General features: G+C 41.2%; 1 protein-coding gene across 2 annotated transcripts in view; it reads right to left on the bottom strand.

Annotated features, from left to right (window-relative positions):
• mdga2a (MAM domain containing glycosylphosphatidylinositol anchor 2a) overlaps positions 1-18,545 on the bottom strand; it is a 269,982-nt gene that overhangs the window by 63,291 nt on the left and 188,146 nt on the right. For both annotated transcript variants that reach the window (XM_061746664.1, XM_061746665.1), the window contains exon 10: positions 6,170-6,442. In XM_061746664.1, coding sequence (XP_061602648.1) covers positions 6,170-6,442 — 273 coding nt within the window. The remainder of the gene's footprint in view (positions 1-6,169; positions 6,443-18,545) is intronic.

Below are 18,545 nucleotides of genomic sequence, written 5' to 3'. Positions count from 1 at the left end.
CTCAGTAAAAGGCTGCAGGCACAAAGCTGACCTTATTTGCAGACTTTCTTATCCTTTTAAGGGTTTACAAACACATTCTCATCTTGAAAACATTCTGTTCTACCATATGCTGAGTGTTTGCTCTGTAATGTTGAGCTGACTTGTGTCAAAAGCTTGTGCGGCGGAAATGACACTTATTACATGTGGACAAACAGCTGGACGAGACAATCTGTGCCAACGCGTGAACCAACTATGAGTCGTCACTAGGATGTGTGCTCTTCTACATTTTTTTTACTGGAGATGGCAATTTATTGTAATGAATAACTATTCTGTCTTAACTTCCCCCCTCTTGTAGTAATCAATAAAATGAAATGGCCAAGTATTTCTAGTCTTAAGTTATATTAACTGGCACAGTTAGAGTTTCATATTGTACTTAGCAAAAAATCAGAAATAATAAATAGCAGTAAAACACTAAAATAGGGAAACTATCTCTTTCTTTTCAAAGCTGCCAGATTCATCACAGATAACATTGATGTGCTGCCTTTTTGCTGCAGAATGTTACATATGATCAGCAGTTAATGTCCTTCTGAGCTGTGCCGTCTATTCAACACCGTCGACCGTGAGCCGCAGAGGTGAAGTTCAGCTCAGGTGACCCGCACAAAGACTTTAAAGGCAGATAAAATAGTTACATAAAACCACCATAGCTAAGGCGCTAACCTTCACAGGACACCGAGGCCGGTACATTTTCTAAATCCTGATTCGGATGAATGAGTTTGTTTGATGGGGTTTTGCCCTTTTTAAAAGAGAAAGGAGAAAGAGTATATAAATACAAAAAAAAGAGGACAGGAAACCGCTCAATGCCATTTTAAAACACAGCTAAACTCAAAATTCAAATAATGAACACCTGAATGTGCCACACACACACTCCATTAAATCCGAGCCCATTTTGGGCCCGGTTCCCTCATTCCAACAGTCCCGATCATCTTGATCGTTCTATGGAATATTAAGTGTGAGATGTGTGATAAAATCTTCTTGGAAGAAAGCATGAGCCACATAAGGCCACGTTTACACATAGCCAGGTATTTACAAAAAAGGATATTTCCCCTTCTACGTTTTGAAAAATATCCTCGTTTACACGAACCCGCATGAATACGCTGTTAAGGTGCTATGAGCAGCCAAACCCACAGGGGGCAGTGTAACGAGAAGCATAAAGTCATGCTAGCCAATCGGAATCCTGGAAAAAAACGTCAACAAATGACACGTGTGAAGCCTGAATAATATGGTTCTGCGTTAAATCGACGGCGTAGCCTACGTACGGTGCGCGTCGCCACGTACCCTACGCCGTAGGCTCTGCGTTGGTGTAACGCGGAACCATAAATCAGCCTTGACTGCCAGTTACTTCCAAGGCGGAATGAGAGTCTTTCGTTTGGAGTGACAGAGAAGTGGAGTTACTTTTAAGTGTGACTTTAGAATATAAAACAGGTAAAATACAATAAAATATTGACGGTGGCCAAACAAATTGTAAACACAGGTCGCACAAATGATGCTGGTGACATTTCTGTTGCATAATGTGACGTTCTGAAGCCTAAATCTCCATTTCCCTCCGTTTACAAGCAAACGTGAAAACTGAGTTTTTGAAAATCTCCACTTTGGCCGGAGTTTTCAGAAATGATTGTTTTTGGTGACTTTGAGCTCCGTTTTCGTGTAAACGAACGGCCAAAACGCATGAAAACGCCTCAGTTTTTGCTCCGTGTAAACGGGGCCTGAGTCTCATCTCATAAACATCCACTATGTTGAATATTTACAATCTGACATCCGCTTGTGGCTCTGCGATGGGCTCGCCAGTACAAAGTAAGGTTGTTATAGCAATATTTATTTTTCTTTAATTGTCATGCATGGTCTCCTTCATTTTAAAAATCTGGTTTCAAGCGGTTGATGTGGAAAGAAATGGTGAAAAAACCTTCTTAAATCAAAAATGTGCATCCAATACATCAGATGTGCATTGTTTGAAAAGACAACAGGGAACTGTGTGAAAATAGCACAAAGTCTACTCTGGTGTCGAGAGCAGCTGGCGAGAAAAACAACCCAAAAAACAAAAAAACAACTCTTATGTCGGTGAGCTCTCTAATCTTGCACCACAGACTGCTGGTGTGGCGTTCGAGGGAGGTGGGCATTAACGGGATCGAGCAGGTTGAGCTGACAGTCTCTGGTCTGTAGCAGAACAGAATATGTTTGTGGGCTGAATTTCAAAATAATCTTCCCTCTGTTGACCGTTATCCTGGCTCCTGCGAGCCCTCAATCTTATGAAAGTGTAGTTTTAAATTGCTGGAATAAACTGAATTTCAAGCCGGTGTATTTCACGACCTTTGTCTCGTTCTATCACGACTTCATCAGAGAACATTTACAGCTCGTGGTCAGGGGACTTGTGGGGTACATGTAGTGGAGTGGAAGGAAAAAAAAAAAGAAGAAGCAAGAGTGTGACGGTTCGGACCAGGAAAGATAATTATTTGTATCTCCTCTGAGAAGAGCATTAGCTACAAAAAAGAAAGAAAAAAGAAGAAATAAATCAGGGTCCCAGTGGTTGGAGAGCACGAGCCAAAGCTCAGTGGTACACATTACATCCCTCCGAGGGATCTGCCCCAAGGCATTATTTAATGGCCAACTTGGCTATTTCAGCCAATTCGCAGATGTCCCAATGACTTGGCAACATGGGCATCCATGCACATGCACACACACTGTCCCCTGGCACAATACACTTTTCCAGATGACCGCCTTCACATAGGCGCAAGAATGGCTTGCTGATGACTTTGTGGCGTGTGCATCTGTCTGTCGGCATGGAAACAAACATGCCGTGCATGGTATATTAGCTGGATCTGTCGGTTTAGCGGCTAAAGGCCAAAACCTCGGACTTATACGTTTATTACACTTCAGCACAGGACAGCATGGACAAGTCAGAACAAGCAGCAAACACCCAGTAAGACAGTCACTGCAAAGTGAGTAAACCAAGATTGCAAGGAGCTACAATGTGCCATGAGAGGCGTTTGATGGTCTCACAAGTCAAGAGTGATGGGCGAAGGCACCTCATTCTTCTTTTCTCTTTGCTGCAATTATCATTCATTTCAGCCACACAGAGTGGTGCTGATATCATGTCTGCAGACTTTCAGGATGAAATTGAAATATCTTTAAAAAAAAAAAAAAAAAAGCTGAGGTCAGGGGAATGCAGCACAGGAGATTTCATAGATAATGGAGGGAACTGAAGTGGATTTTCTGCGCCATGCTCGTGCACTCAGGGGGGTTACTAAAAGAGCCTCCATACCTTTGGCAACATTTGAGTCCAGATGGTAGGAATCTGGAGCATTGGGTGGGAGGAATGAAGTGGGTGTGGTGGATGTGTGTGTGTATGTTTTGGGGGGAAGGATGGATGATTATGATAGGGGATGAAAGAGATTTGAAGAAAAAAGAAAAAAAAAAAACGAGGCGGAGAGCAAGAGCGATCGCAGGCAAAGCCCTGAGCCCTGCTGAGAAAAACAAATGGCTGGAAGGGGCTATCTGCTTCTGTCGCTCTGTTCTATCAGGTTCCCCAGGAAGGACTGATTTATGACACACGCAGGTGATGGTCCATTTCTCTTTCCACAGGCAAGCTGGATGAGAGATGCTTTAAAAAAAAATAAAAAAGGCAAGGAATGAGTCAAAAGAAAAAGAAACTGACAAAGAGATGAAGAAGGTAGAAAGAAAAATCAAGTCTTGAAAAGGTAAAATGAGAGAGCAGAAGGAGATAAACAGAATTGGAGGGAGGGGTGGGTGCACCTCAGTGGCAAAGGATCAAAGTGACAAATACTGCTCCTGCGACCCTGCAGCTCTCGCCGCTAATGGGAGGTCTGGGAGATTGAAACCTTGGCCAAAGTTCCTGCGGTCACCTGATGTGGTCAAACTCATTCGGTCCTGTCATAACAACCAACGGGAAGATTTGGTGCTAGAGATGAAAGAAGCTGGAAACAAAGGAGGCAGTATGAAGCAAGAATTACTGCCTTGCAGTCATAACCTCCCGCACAACCTGTCACGTTGCAGGTACATCCATCTCGGCCCGAAATCATAACTTGTATAAAGAATAACGACGATATTTTTATGAAAAAAAAAAAACAACAAAAAACTGATGAAACCATGGCAACTGTCAATGTTTCAAAAGTTGCAGTTAAAACGCTTCACTGTCATCTTCAATCCCCTCAGTTCAAAGGTGGAGGTCGTCCGTGAGCTGGAACGGTCACGTACTAACAGGAACTGAACAGAGAGATGGAGGTGAGGAGAGACAGCCTGGATCCTGCTCAACTGCTTGTTACAAGCAGAAACATATTGTAAAATGATCAAAAAAGAAACAAATAATAATGGCCTAAACGTTAAAGAGCTTGGAAACAGAGGCCCTCTGTGTGGAGGCTGGATGCAGGGACTTTGTGGTGTTGCCAAGCACCGAGCTACTGAGAGGGATGAGGGATGAGAGTCTAAGGACACACCTTAAAATCCTATCAAGTCACTGGAAGATCCAAGACTGGCGCTGCTAAAAAAGAAACGGCTAAGTGAAATAGGATTTCAAGTGTCCTAGTTGGGTCCACTGGAAGTGCTGTGGGCTAGGGATGAGCGGTATGGACTAAAAAAATGTATCACGATAATTTCTGGCATTTATCCCGATAACGATAAAAATGACGATACCAATTCAACTCTACCTTTTTAACTATAAATCTATCACCACATTCAGTCTTTGGAGCCCCCAAATCACTGCTCTAAAAGAATACTAAATGCTACTAAACTACACCAATTAAATTGAATTAATAAAAACCAATTAAATTAGTACACCTGTACTGCAAAACTGTAATGACTCAAATGAAAGAAGTTTGAAATGTAAGAACAGATTCAACATTTACCATTGTCCTTCAAGTTTTCTTAGCTTATAAAATCACAAAGTAGAAAAAAATACAACCTGATAAATAAAGAAACAGTATAGCCATCCTTTGCACTCACTGTTTTATTGCAGACTCTGCACATAATAAATGATGTTTTCTCCTCGTCTCTCTTTTTAAATCCAAACCCGTTCCAGATAACGGAGCTGGAGCCTCGTTTAACAACGAGCTCCTCGCTCTCAGATGCGCCTTCCGCCATGTTTGTTACACAAAAACGTCAACGGGAATTTATCATTTTTACCGCGAGATGACAAATTCTTACCGTGGGGAATGTTTTTGGCGGTATTTTCGTGAACGGTAAAATATCGCCCATTCCTATTGTGGGCTCAATGATCAACCAAGAGAGGAGTGTACGTCTTTATGATGCTAATGGAAATTAACCGTTAACTCAAGGCCCCGTTTTCACGGGGCAAAAATTGAGGCGTTTTCATGCGTTTTGGCCGTTCGTTTACACGAAAACGGAGGTCAAAGCCCCCAAAAACGATCATTTATGAAAACTCCGGCCAAAGTGGAGATTTTCAAAAACTCAGTTTTCACGTTTGCGTCTAAACAGAGGAAACGGAGGAAAACGGAGATTTACGTCACATTATGCGACAGAAACGTCACCAGCAGCGTCGTGAGTGCGACCTGTGTTTACAATTAGTTTGGCCACCGTCAATATTTTCTTTTATTTTACCTGTTTTAAATTCTCTCAGACTCTCGTTCTGTCTTGGAAGTAAAGCCTGAATTATGGTCCCGCGTTAAATCGGCGCAGAGCCTACGGCGTAGGGTACGCGGCGATGCGCGCCGTACGGTGTGCGTCGCCGCGTACCCTACGCCGTAGGCTCTGCGTTGGTGTAACGCGGAACCATAAATCAGCCTTAACTGGAAGTTACACGTGTCATTTGTTGATGTTTTTCCAGGATTCTGATTGGCTGGCATGACGTTAACAGCGTTTTCATGTGGGTCCGTGTAAACGAGAATATTTTTGAAAACGTAGAGCGGAAAATATCCGTTTTTGTAAATACCCGGCTACGTGTAAACGTGGCCCAAGTCAAAGGCTGGTTAAATAAAGGATTGTTAGAACAAGTTTAGTGGATATTTAATGCAAAACTTCCACCTTTCAGGATGTTTTAAACGCATATTTATTTTGATCCAAGATAAGAAGAACCTGAACAAGGTTTTCTGAACTGATAATACCTTTTGAGAGGAAAAAAGAAGAAGGAAAAGGCAAATCTTTGACAATGAGAACCTTTTACCTGTAACTTGGAAGGTGCATCTGCCTGCTCCAGCCTCGTTGATGACATTACAGGTGTACTCGCCCCAGCCATCTCGATTCAGGCTGCGGATGGTGTACTCCGTCTCGTCTTTATGGGCCTCGAAGGCTCCGGCGTGGAGGAGCCGGTTGGACAGTAGCCACTCGAAGCGCAGCACCCGGGAAGGGTGGGCTCGCAGCACCCTGCAGGTCATCACCACCGGCCTGCCGAGGCCCTGCCGCATCTCCGTGTACACGGGCTCCACTGTTGGAGGGTCTGGGTGAGAGACGGAGAAACTTAGACAATTTAATTTTAGACAACTCCTGAAAATGACAGAAAGGTATAACAAGGTTGTCAGTGGAAAGATGGGAAAAATAACAATTTAAACAGACTGTGGGGAGAAAATGTAATGACATCTATACATGACAAATGTTATTCAGGTGAAGGCTCTCCCATACAAATACATAACAAGATCTTACAAGACATTTAAAGAGGAAAACATATTTAAAGAACATACAAAGGTGGTCAGAATATGTACAGCCTGGAAGAATTAGACTTGACATGAATAAATAAAAGCTCCCTCCTCCAGCTTTTACCTCTGTAGGGGTTGCAACAATGCATCATTGTGAGATGAATGAATAATATATCTAATGCATTCAAAGACACTAAAATTCAAAGCAAATAAATAGAAAACACATTCTTATACATGTACATTATCGGAAAAAAGAGAGGGAAGATGAGGGATTAGTATATCGTGAGTAAACTTCAGATAATAAGCAGTGTGAAGTCAATACATTCAATAAGCGGTTTGTAAATAAAAATCAGTTTCTAGGAGGAACAGCAAGGGCTGCAGGAATTACAACAATGCTCTGAATGAAAATCAGTGATGCTTCACAGAAATCTGTCAGCGGGATGATGATGTGCACCTTGAGCTTTCAAAATGGAAAATTAATATCTTTTTCGAGTGTGTGACAGCCTTCAAATCTTTTCACACAAGCAACCTGGTGGTGAATTATTCAGCCAGCTTAATGGCCATGATGGAGTCCCGGCTCTGCCTCGGGAAGGCTGGATACGTGTGATGCTTACGTTGTAGCACATGTGCAGTGCCGGCTACATCACATGTACTGCGGTATAGATGTAGATTTAAATGTGAGTGCTCGTGTGTGCAAGCAGTGTAATGAGTGGTTATGAATATTTTCCTCATTTTAAGCATCTTTGTGCTTGATGTGCTCGTGCAGGTGTTTGGAAAAGAGTCAAGACAGAGCTTGAAAACAACCGCGGACGTGAAGGAGTGGAGACAGAATAACACGAAGCCACCTAATTGCTTGAAATTAGCATAATTCCTGACAAAATAGAGAAGCAGTAGCTTTAAACAGCGCTGTGGATGTTATTTTTCAAAATGTAATCTGTTACAGATCACTGATTACCTGATTGAAACTGTAATCTGCAACATAATCTTCCACATTATTCACACAGTAATATAATCTAATTACTGAGCCTTCCAAATATAATAGGATATGCAATTAAATGAGCAACATATTAGAATATTTAGCTTTCAATTTAATATTTACATTAATGTCAGTATTTTAAACCTTAATCAATCAAGTTTAAAAAAAAATGCTACAACTTTTTTTTGTGTGCTTGTTCTGTTTGTTCACAACAAACATCAGATGAATGAGCCTCAGTCCAGGCAGAGCAGGATACATGCGCCGAGTGCAATATAATACACTAACGTATTGCACTGCAAGAAAGGAATTTAAATCTGTACTCTTGATGCTTATTATTGTTCAACAAACATCCTCTACTTTACTCAGGAGCCACTTAGGTTGCAGACACTTCATTAGATTTGATAATGGCAGGCCAAAATGTAAAAAAAAACAATAACTCACAACACCTAGGGTGACTAAAAAAGTAAATACAGATTGTGCAAGATGTTTGGACTAAGAGGAAAGATTTGCCCACTTCACCTGATGCTGTTCACAAGGTGGAGGACGGAGTACTTTTCATCCTCTCTCGGTGAATCAACAATCACTTCCTCCTCTCTCAAATGAGCCCTGCCTGTGCTTTTACCATAAAGCAAAGGTTTTCTCTGACTGGAAAAGAAAGGTCTGAAACTCTATTTATTACGTTAAAATTGTAGGTCTTTTGTACGGCGGTGAATCATAGCGAACTCCACAGCCTCCCTGAGTGGCACTGGATCAAATTGCAGTAAGTGCAGTTCCATTCACATAGAGAAATCAAATGGAGAAAAAAAAATAGAGGGGGGAGGGGGGTTGATATCTCTTATATAACCAAAACATCCTTTAAACAAGGACACATGGCTCATCTCCCCCTTTGCATTTCCTGTGAAACAGCTGCCCGGTGAACAGGAGGACAACGGAGCAGCAAGGTTCTGAGTGCGTTCCCGCAGCAGCGCTCGCCATGGTGAGTGTAGCAGCGAGGATGATGGGAGCTCAGAGCTGCTGCGGAAGTCTCAGGCCGGGGAGGAAAATCCAAGTACTGGCTGGACCGTAATCCATCATCAGTCACTGGTGGATAGCTTGACACTAATGTGGAGAAAAACAACATTTAGGGAGCACTAAGGCCTTTTCCCCCGCGGTGCATATGGACTGACATATACACAAGAAAGAGGTCTGACACAGATGCACTGGTGGGTAAAAGAACGCATGTCTGCTTTTGGATGTGTACAAAAGGTGCTGAGCTGAACATCCCGAAAACTTTCAAATACTTTTATGGCGCTTTTAAACTAGTACCTACTCAGCGCGAGAAGAAGAAGCGTGAGAAGTGGGCGGGTTGGAGCGAAGCTGCTGTGACATATTTGATTGTGTGATCTAAACGGAGAAGACAACAACACTAAAGATGTAGAACATGAAGGAGATGATATATGTGCTGCTTGGTCTGTGACTTGTGTTCGATATCAAGTTAAAAAATGAGAGTGAAAGAAGCTTCAAGAAGCTTTTTTTTTTAATTTTGTTTGTGTCGGCGCTGCTGAGAAATCAGCTGAGAGCCGCGAGCAGCTGAGAAATGACCGAGCGCCTGGTAGATCTGGTCGTTCCTTATCTCCCGTCTACATCCCTTTTTAATTCTCTCCTCAGCCACCAGGTTTATGAACATCTGCACCTCAGAGTTGGATCACGAAACAGACTTTTGCGCTGCCATTGCCTGTCGGATAAAACGAGGAAGCCGCGAGCTGCTCTCGCGCTGACTCCCGCTTCCTGATTAAAATGTCTGACGGCCCCGCCCCCCGACCGATCAGTGACGTGTATTGTGATGACGTCAGATCCAGGGCCGACTCAGCACGCTTAGAACCTCGACAGAATAGATACAGACAAGTACCTACTCGGCACGCCTCCACCGGCCTCGGCCCGTAGTGGAAAAGCACAAAACGGGGGCGTGGCGAGTAGAGGCGCGCTGAGTAGGTACTAGTGGAAAAGCGCCATTAGAGTGGGTTTCATTTTTCCTAAATGTTTTGGTTGGGTACGGGCTTCCCATTTCTTTTTTTTTTTTTTTTTTTTACCTTGTCTGCACACATATTATTGATTGATACCATGACGGTAGAAACCAAAAGTGTATATATGTGCATTATTACTATATGTAATATATACATATATATACGCACACATATGCGTACACATACATAAATATACACATACAAACCCAGTGTTTTTTTTTTTTTTTTTTTTGGGGGGGGGGGGGGGGGGGGTGACGACATCCACTGCCAATCCAGGAAGCAGGAACACACGGAGACACACGTCAAGCACTGGAAATCTGCAACAAAAAACCACAAACAAAGCACGAAACCGGCACGGAGCCAACCAAAACACGAACAGCAATCGACCTAAATCTTGAGATCTGATCGCAGTCTGAGCTAAGCTATCGCTACCGCTACCTAAACCCAAAAACTAGAGAGCCAGCATGCAGGTGAACAAGCCAGTGTGTATGTCTATGTGTGTGTGTGTGTATATATATGATCATGCATGTGTGTGTGTGTGTGTGTGTGTGTGTGTGTGTGTGTGTGTGTGTGTGTGTGTGTGTGTGTGTGTATGCATGTGACTAAATTACTATATGTGTGTATGTGTGTGTGTGTGTGTGTGTGTGTGTGTGTGTGTGTGTGTGTGTGTGTGTGTGTGTGTGTGTGTGTGTGTGTGTGTGTGTAATAAACCAAACAAAGCTCCACCTGAAGTGTATCTATAGTGGGGGAGGGGGGGGAGCAACCCCGCCACCCGCGAGACCAGAGGCCGACAAGGAAGAGCCCGGAACCCAGGCCACCGGCAACCCCACAGAGGGGAGGGCTTCCCATTTCTAACACACATGTGAATGTTTCATGGTTACTGTGCGTATACCCTGCTTATTTTTGTACATTGTGCACAGTCAAATATATATGAGATGCAATATTCATTTGAACACTAGAGGCACTAGTGAGCACTAAGGTAACTGTTGCAGTCAAAGGCTCACTCAGTACGTTTACATGCACTAACAGAAAGTTGAATTGTTGCCTTAATCCGACCGTTGTCGAATTTTTAAAAGTCATGTATACACCTTAGCCGGTCTGAAGTCGATCCGAACTGAAGCTCTTGAGGTCGAGCTATTAGTGCCAGATAATGCGTCCTAATTGGAGTTATTCCGGCATGTATATGCAACTCATGCTTAGCCGAGCTAGTGACTCCCCCAGGACCCCCGTATCGTGTAAGCCAGAACATCAACACAGTAGGAGAAGATGAAGACCAACAACAAAGAAAGAACCGGATGAACACCAATGCAAAAGTGCATGTGGCTCCACCTGGCACCGCAGAGTCGATCGCACCTCACTCAATAATCGATTGTCTTCTCACGCATGTATACTTGGATTTCTCTGAAACTTCAGTTTAACCCTTAGCTAGATTGTTGCAAATAGCTTGATTTAGATGTGCATGTAACCACACTGACTGTGTTCGGTAATCCAATGCAACAAGCCGCCTGTTTCCACACTGTGGAGGACTATACTGTCAGTTTTCCTGCATCGGGACAACCAGAGAAATAAGCTCCTATTCCGACACCAATGATTTAATGGTGTAACGCAGTGGTTCCCAACCTTTTTTCCTTGGAGCCCCCCTTGCTTGTGTCTAAGACCAGCCAGGCCCCCCCCCAACCCATACGTACCAGCACCAAAATAGTCTGTAATTGAAAAAATGAACATTAATTATATTTTTGATACATTTCTCTTTGGTTTACTCTGTATACATATGACTTTGTTTTTCTCCAATGTATAAAATACGCACAAAAGGTCATAAAAATATTTCTGAAAAATGTCTCTTTTAATATGAGACCAACATTTTTTAACATTTTTCCTTTAACAACCTGTCGGAGTAGATTAAATGTTGAGTAATGATATAATAATAAGGAATTAAATAATTTCCTGTGTTTGTCACCAGTGTATAAAAAACACAAAAAATTGTCAAGACATTCATAAATTATTCCTAACAATGTCTTATGAATGACTCATTCGCAAATATAATTTTTACAACTGCATAATTTCAAAGCAGACAAAGTTTTGCGCCCCCACAGAGATCTCTCGCACCCCCCCAGGGGGGGCCCGGACCCCAGGTTGGGAGACACTGGTGTAACATACCATCTCTTGCAAGTGTTCCAGCAGACAGATAAGTGTATATGTTTTAGAAGGAAGTCAAATATTAATTTATATTTAATAACAATAAACATTTTCAATTAAGCTATATTTCAAGATTAAAACTATCCCTAGCTTCATACATCTTCTCCCTAGCTAAAGAGCAAATTTTAGTATTTTGTATTTTTGTTCGTGCAGTGTTGTTGTTTTTGTAGTTTGCATTGCCACTTTTAATACCTGTGTATTTGCTCCATATATTTCAATACGGAAGACAAAAAGTCCTCTTCCGACAGCGTTGCCTCGTTGAGAACGGCTGTATTTTCGACTCTGGGTTTGAATTCTGTCTCACACAGAGATGTCTTGTATCCCACGTCCTGCCCGGATTGTACTGAAGCATGAAAGAGTTCAAAACACAGCTGGCTGTGTAAGCGAACAGACATGAACACTTTGTCAAACTGCAAGTATATTCCAGGCTTAAGACAGGAGGAGGACAGACAACCCTCTGCTGATCAAGCCTGCAAAAGCAGATTGTACTATCCAGACTGCAGCCATGAAGCGTGCATGTGTGCCTGCAAATCTTCTTGACAATGGGACAAGTGCCAGGCATTTATTTGTTCTTTTTATAAAAATCAATTTGGACCGATCTATTTCCATCAAGGATCAATAAATGTCAGTGGAGGAAGAATGACTAAAAAAATAAATACTCAATTTCAAGTAAAAAATATCAGAGCAAAATAAGCTTTTAGCAGTGATTATGGAAAGTAATAATGGAAAAAAAGCATTAGTTTGGTACACTGAGTACCGCCGACATGGTTCCAATGGCCTCTTTCATGTTATTACTCTAAATTCCCATTTAAACACCAGCATTTACAACATGACTCAAATAATGGGAGGCCATAACAAACAAAGTCCTTGAATACAAGATTGAAACAGGAAAAAGTGTAAATTCTACACTAATTCTCTGCATGTACAAAACAGTTATATCTTGGGAGTGATTGTCGAGGGATACACCGTAGAATAAGATGTGATTCATAAGCTTTTCATGACCACTGGGATTTAAACGCACTCTCATTTTCTTGATTGTGCCTGCAATTTGATCTGAATTCAATATGCAACGTAGTTAGGTGGTACAGGTTGGCTTTGTACAAATCCTTTATCGAGGGAAATAACAACCCTGTATGGCTTCTATTTTTCTCCCCCCATTGACAAGTTAATGTTAATGCCACTGTTCAAAGCTTTTGTTGGGCCTGTCTGAACAAGCATGTGGGGGCAGAGCGCCATGTCCTTTCAGGTTCAGGATGGACTTTTATGTTAATGTTGAATAATTGCTGCAGAAACAGCCTTTACACTTGGAAAGGATCCAGTCCCAGTGAGAGTCCGAGCACCTCCTAATGTAACCCAGCAGGTCTAGCTGCATGTAAACCTCGCTTTAAATCCATTCCTTTATTAAAGTTATCTGACAACAAATGTTAAAATGAGCATTTTCATCCCAGCACATTTTTTATTTTCATATTAAATGATCCCGTGGTGTAATTTCATTTACTCAAACTGGAAAGATAATCAGTGCCAAAACTAGTGTTTAGTGCTTTTTGTTCTTTTTTTTGTTTTCTTTTAACCCCATGAAGTAAAAAGAGGTAGTCCACTTCCTGCTTTTGGTCTACTTGAAGTAGACAGAGAGCTACGTTTCTAGGTGGACTGGACTCTGCTTCTTTGACCCACATCAGAATTTCGATGTGCATTCACAGATCTCCAGAGGTGGACAGAGTACTCGACCCAAGTACTTGAGTAAGAGTACAAATACTACTGGTCAAAATTTACTCCGTTACAAGTAAAAGTAGCTCAGTCAAAATGTTACTCGAGTAAGAGTAGAAAAGTACTTGCTTTTAAAAAGGTACTTAAGTATCCAAAAGTAAATGCTTTTAAATTTACTTTAAGTAAAAGTAAGAGTAAGAGTAAGAGTACATTTCTTATTTTCCACATCAGTAAATTACTATATTTTTTCTAAATTAATTGTTGCAGTTATGTCTTGACTTGTTGTGGCTCTATCTTGACAAACGCAGGCTACTTTGGCGGTATCGTTTTGAGGAGGCTTGACGTATTTCCGCTTTACGTACATCCCAGTGGAGAGCGTGCACTGTGATGGGTCTCCTCCTTTGACAAAAACAGCTTGTGTCCAATAGGATTTTAGGGAAGAAGAAAAAAGAGCAGACCTGAAAGTAAAGTAAAAGTGAGTAAAAGTAAAAATATTTGTCTTGGAAATGTATTCAAGTAAGAGTAATAAGTACCAAAGAAATCTAATACTCAAGTAAAGTACAAATCCTCTGGATATGTACTTAAGTACAGTACTCAAGTAAATTTACTCCGTTACTGTCCACCACTGCAGATCTCCAAACGAACCGGACTTTCAGATCAAGCAAACTGCTTAAACGGAGTAAATATTTCTAATGTGAATGCACCCTTAGAATCGGACATACCAGCATTTCCATAAAAATAAAAAATAAAGTATAATTTTCTTATATGATTGTCCTGCAGCTTCAGTAGCTGAACTGTATGTGGGAGTATAAAATAAAAAATAAAAAAAAACGCTACGAACGCTAGAAACTGTATTCTTGTGGGAGTTTGGCCTTAATAGTGAAATTATAAACTTGATTTTTGTGCTTTATATTTAGCCCCCGTACTGAATAATCAAGGGCAGCATCATCTTACCCTCCATCCTTTGTGCCACAGTTGCTGCAATCAAACAATGAACTTAAGCACCTTCTGCATTACCATACTGTTATTAAAATGCAGAGATAATTTATGAGCTTAAATCCACGATTAATGATAATCAATGTAGATTCTTTGGTGCGAGCAGAAGCCTGGTGCACTGCTAATAGTTTCAGCTCAGTCATTGACCAAGTTATGAATTATTCTGCGTCAGCCGCGCGCAGGCTGCCGTGTGGAAGCTTCATACGGAGTCCCCTGACCCTTTCTGTCGTGGATGAGATGCTGTAGATAAATCTAATATTGTTCTACAAATAGGATAAAGAAGAAAATCATCATGCTGGCATGACTTCGGTGTTAATCTAATGTGAATCAGTCTGATATAACAGTGGCCCTGAGGGGCCACCAGCGTCGCAAGACCCTCTTGATGCATAAAGGAGAATTAATTTAAAACAATGAACATGTAATTCAGCTCATTACTTTTGCCCAGTTGGCTGGTCCCTGTCCTGGCATGTCTGTTTGATGTATATCACAAAGCGTTTCCTCGAGGGGACAGTTCCCTGGTTGCATCAGGGAGGTGTCACGGAGGATGTGAGGAGGAACAGAAGGGGAAGCCGGGATACAAAAATTCTTATGCATCTGGGCTGAAGTGGAACTTGATAACACTCCCTCTGACAGAGAGTGATATCTAGGGCAGAAGACCACTCTATACCTCCTCCTTCCCTCTATCTCTCCCTCCCTCCGTCTTCGCTCCCTCTCTCAAGCCTCTGGACCATGCCAAGTCAGTTTGACTAAGAACATTAGGGTGTCACAGCTTGGGATTTGGCTTTTGCAATTCTATTAGAGCGACGACTCTAAAAGGCAGACGCCTTGCATTCCCCTCTACCTCTCCTTCTGGCGGTGCCTCTGCCAGCCAACAGATGCAGGTTTTTACATATCAAAGCTGTTGACTTGCCAGAGTCGTTTCTTCACGCCTCTAATGCTCTTTGCTTCAGAGGACTGTACCTCGGTCCCTTGATCAAGTTACTAAACGCGGCTTTGCACATGGCTCACCACCAAAGGCGGGCGTCTCATGCTGGGGCCTGGAAATGCAGGCGAGAAAAGCATCTCAGAGGGATTGGCTTGTGCTTACACACCATAAGACAGGCCAAGAGAAAAGGAAGGCTGGGGCATACGGACAGGCATTTGGAGCTCACAACAAAAGAAGGGGCAGCGAGTGTTAATAAAGTAAATCCTCAAGCAGAGGAAGATGAAAAAAAGGTCTATGTACGTGGCGGATGCAGACAAAAACATATAGACATTGGTGGACACGGTTACTTAACGTAGCGCAGGTACGTCAAAGCAATCTGACAGCTCAAGTGCTTCTTAAACTCGGGCTTTGATGCCAGCTATCAATGAAAAACACGAGTTTCACAAACAAACAAAACCAGCTGTGAAGCAAAAACATGGCAAAAGTGATTGATTTGTCAATACCAAAGCCCTGATAAGTCTCTTCATTATGTGTTCTGCTTTGAAGACGGAGAGGAAATGAAAGTGTTGCATGGCATGAAGAACTGCAGCACAAGAGGAGCTTTATTATAATAAAACTACATAATAATAAATAATTGCTTAATCAGAATGACTGGGGTTGAATGGAAGAAACAGAATTATCTAGCATGAATAGATGTTCTCCACAGCGCGTCTTATGCAGTAAATCTGCCAACCGATGATGCAACGACATGCCAATGTAAATCTATATGAAAAAAGGGACAGATTAAACACATGAATATTTCCCCGACTAAAGCCCTGGGAGCCGAGTCTTCCCTTACTTGCTTCTTGAGGCGTGCTTTCTCCGTCTGCATGTCACCAAGAGCATCCAGTCGCTGCATCAATCACCGCTGAATATACAGTGATGGGAAGAAGCAAGTAAGATTTAGCCTCTCATGCCTGGATGTCAGAGGATATTTGATGTTCCCCACAACTCAGACAACGCTATTCAAGACTACAGTTACAAGGTTTGTTTCTCAAATCTTTACTATGACAGTTTGGGTTTAACGGGGGTTGAAAGTACTGGTACGAGCATAAAACACGCAGCTTTTAATATACAATTTAGTGACTATTTCAGGACGATGGAATTTACTTTGCAAAAGGTCCCATTCCTACGACGGAGTATTAGGGCCAAACTAAGACAAAAAAAAAAAAAAAAAAAATGGAAATTACGAGAATAAAGTCATAATAATATGAGAATAAAGTCGTAAAATTACCAGAATAAAGTCATAATGTTGTGAGAATAAAGTCGTAATATTACGAGAATAAAGTCGTAATATTACGAGAATAAAGTCGTAATATTTTGAGAATAAAGTCGTAATATTACGAGAATAAAGTCGTAATATTAAATATATTATAAATATATAAATATAACTTCACAAGATGCTCAATATTCCTCATTTTAACACAGGGAGAAGATGCTCTTCCTGTTAGAGTTCTCATAAATTAACACTTTATTCTCGTAATATTACGACTTTATTCTCATAAATTAACACTTTATTCTCATAAATTACCACTTTATTCTTGTAATGTTACGACTTTATTCTCGTAATATTACGACTTTATTCTCGTAATATTACGACTTTATTCTCGTAATATTACGACTTTATTCTCATAATATTACGAGTTTATTCTATTATGACTTTATTCTCGTAATTTTACAACTTTATTCTCATTATATTATGACTTTATTCTCGTAATTTCCAATTTTCTTTTGTTTTAGTTTGGCCCTAATACTCCGTCGTACATTCCTCCTCTGTTCCCCGGAGATCATCTTTCACGTCGTGCAGCCGAGCAGTTGCTGTCTGAATACACGCTGCAGCTTAAATTTCATTCATCTATCATCTTTTCAGTCTTTAGTTTTATCTTGCTTGACCTCTCGTCTCCGTATATATTCCTTATCAAGCTCGCAGTCTTCAGCAGAATGACATGCAACGCCGTAAAAACCGTACGAGTGCTCGTTCACATCAGATGTCCACACACCCACTGGTGGTTCTCGTTAGTTGTGACAGGACCCATTCAAACATCTGACAACGGTTACAGAATACGACACGGATACAGAATGTGACCCATCCGGTGGCGTATAAGTAAACCTCTTGGAATTAGCTGGTTTTCTGCGTTCATTTCCCATTAAATGTGATCGGATCTTTATCTCAGTCACAACAAATGGACAAACTCAATGAGCATAAACTGATAACGGATAAACAACATTAATTCTGTGTGTCGTTATCCCACACCCACATTCAACATTCGCAGTGCTGGTGGAAAAAGCAAATGAACCCAAAGATGAATTACTTCAATGAAACTAGTTGGAGTCAGTAGTTTGTACCAGGAGTCCAAATTTAAGAGTTAGAAATGTGGTCTAAAGCTACTGAGATTGAAGAGAGGGAGTCAAATATTAGAAGTTTGTCACTTTAAGAACATATTATGATTGCTTTTATTATTAACTAACATTTACATTGCAGACGTACAGTGAAAATTAAGGTAATTAATTATAATAATATAATACATTATTTATTGATTAATTAAATTATGTAACTTCCCTTTGGGGATTCATGAAGAACAGAACTAAACGGAATTGATCTAAATTGAACTGAAATGAATTAAATTAAACTGACTGAAATGAACTGCCCTGAAGTGAACTGAATTGAATTAAACTCAATCGAACTGAACTGAATTAATTTGAATCAAACTGAACTGAACTTTTTTCATTCCATCCACTTACTGTATGTAAACCATCTCTCTCTGAGGACAATACAATCAGCTTAAGGTTACAAGGGGCAACAAAGTAATCTCTTGCATTCATCAGTCCACCGTTAGCGAGGATGTCTGTAAATTTAGACATTTTCTTGTGGACTGATTAAACAAAGGCTGAATTATTCGGGAATGAAGATACGAACAGTTTGCCTCCATCAGGTGATGTAGGTGGAAGGGGGACCATGATTTAACTTTGGTTTTCAGCCTTAGCAGCTTGATTACTTGCCACCAAGTTTATCAAAATATCCAGAAGGACAATATCCAGAGCACTTTCACTGACTGAACTTTAGA

Source organism: Cololabis saira, chromosome 18 (genome assembly GCF_033807715.1).
Source record: "Cololabis saira isolate AMF1-May2022 chromosome 18, fColSai1.1, whole genome shotgun sequence".
Classification (NCBI taxonomy): Eukaryota; Metazoa; Chordata; class Actinopteri; order Beloniformes; family Belonidae; genus Cololabis; species Cololabis saira.
The sequence above is the reverse complement of the archived record's forward strand: the minus strand, read 5'-3'. Positions and strand labels throughout refer to the sequence as shown.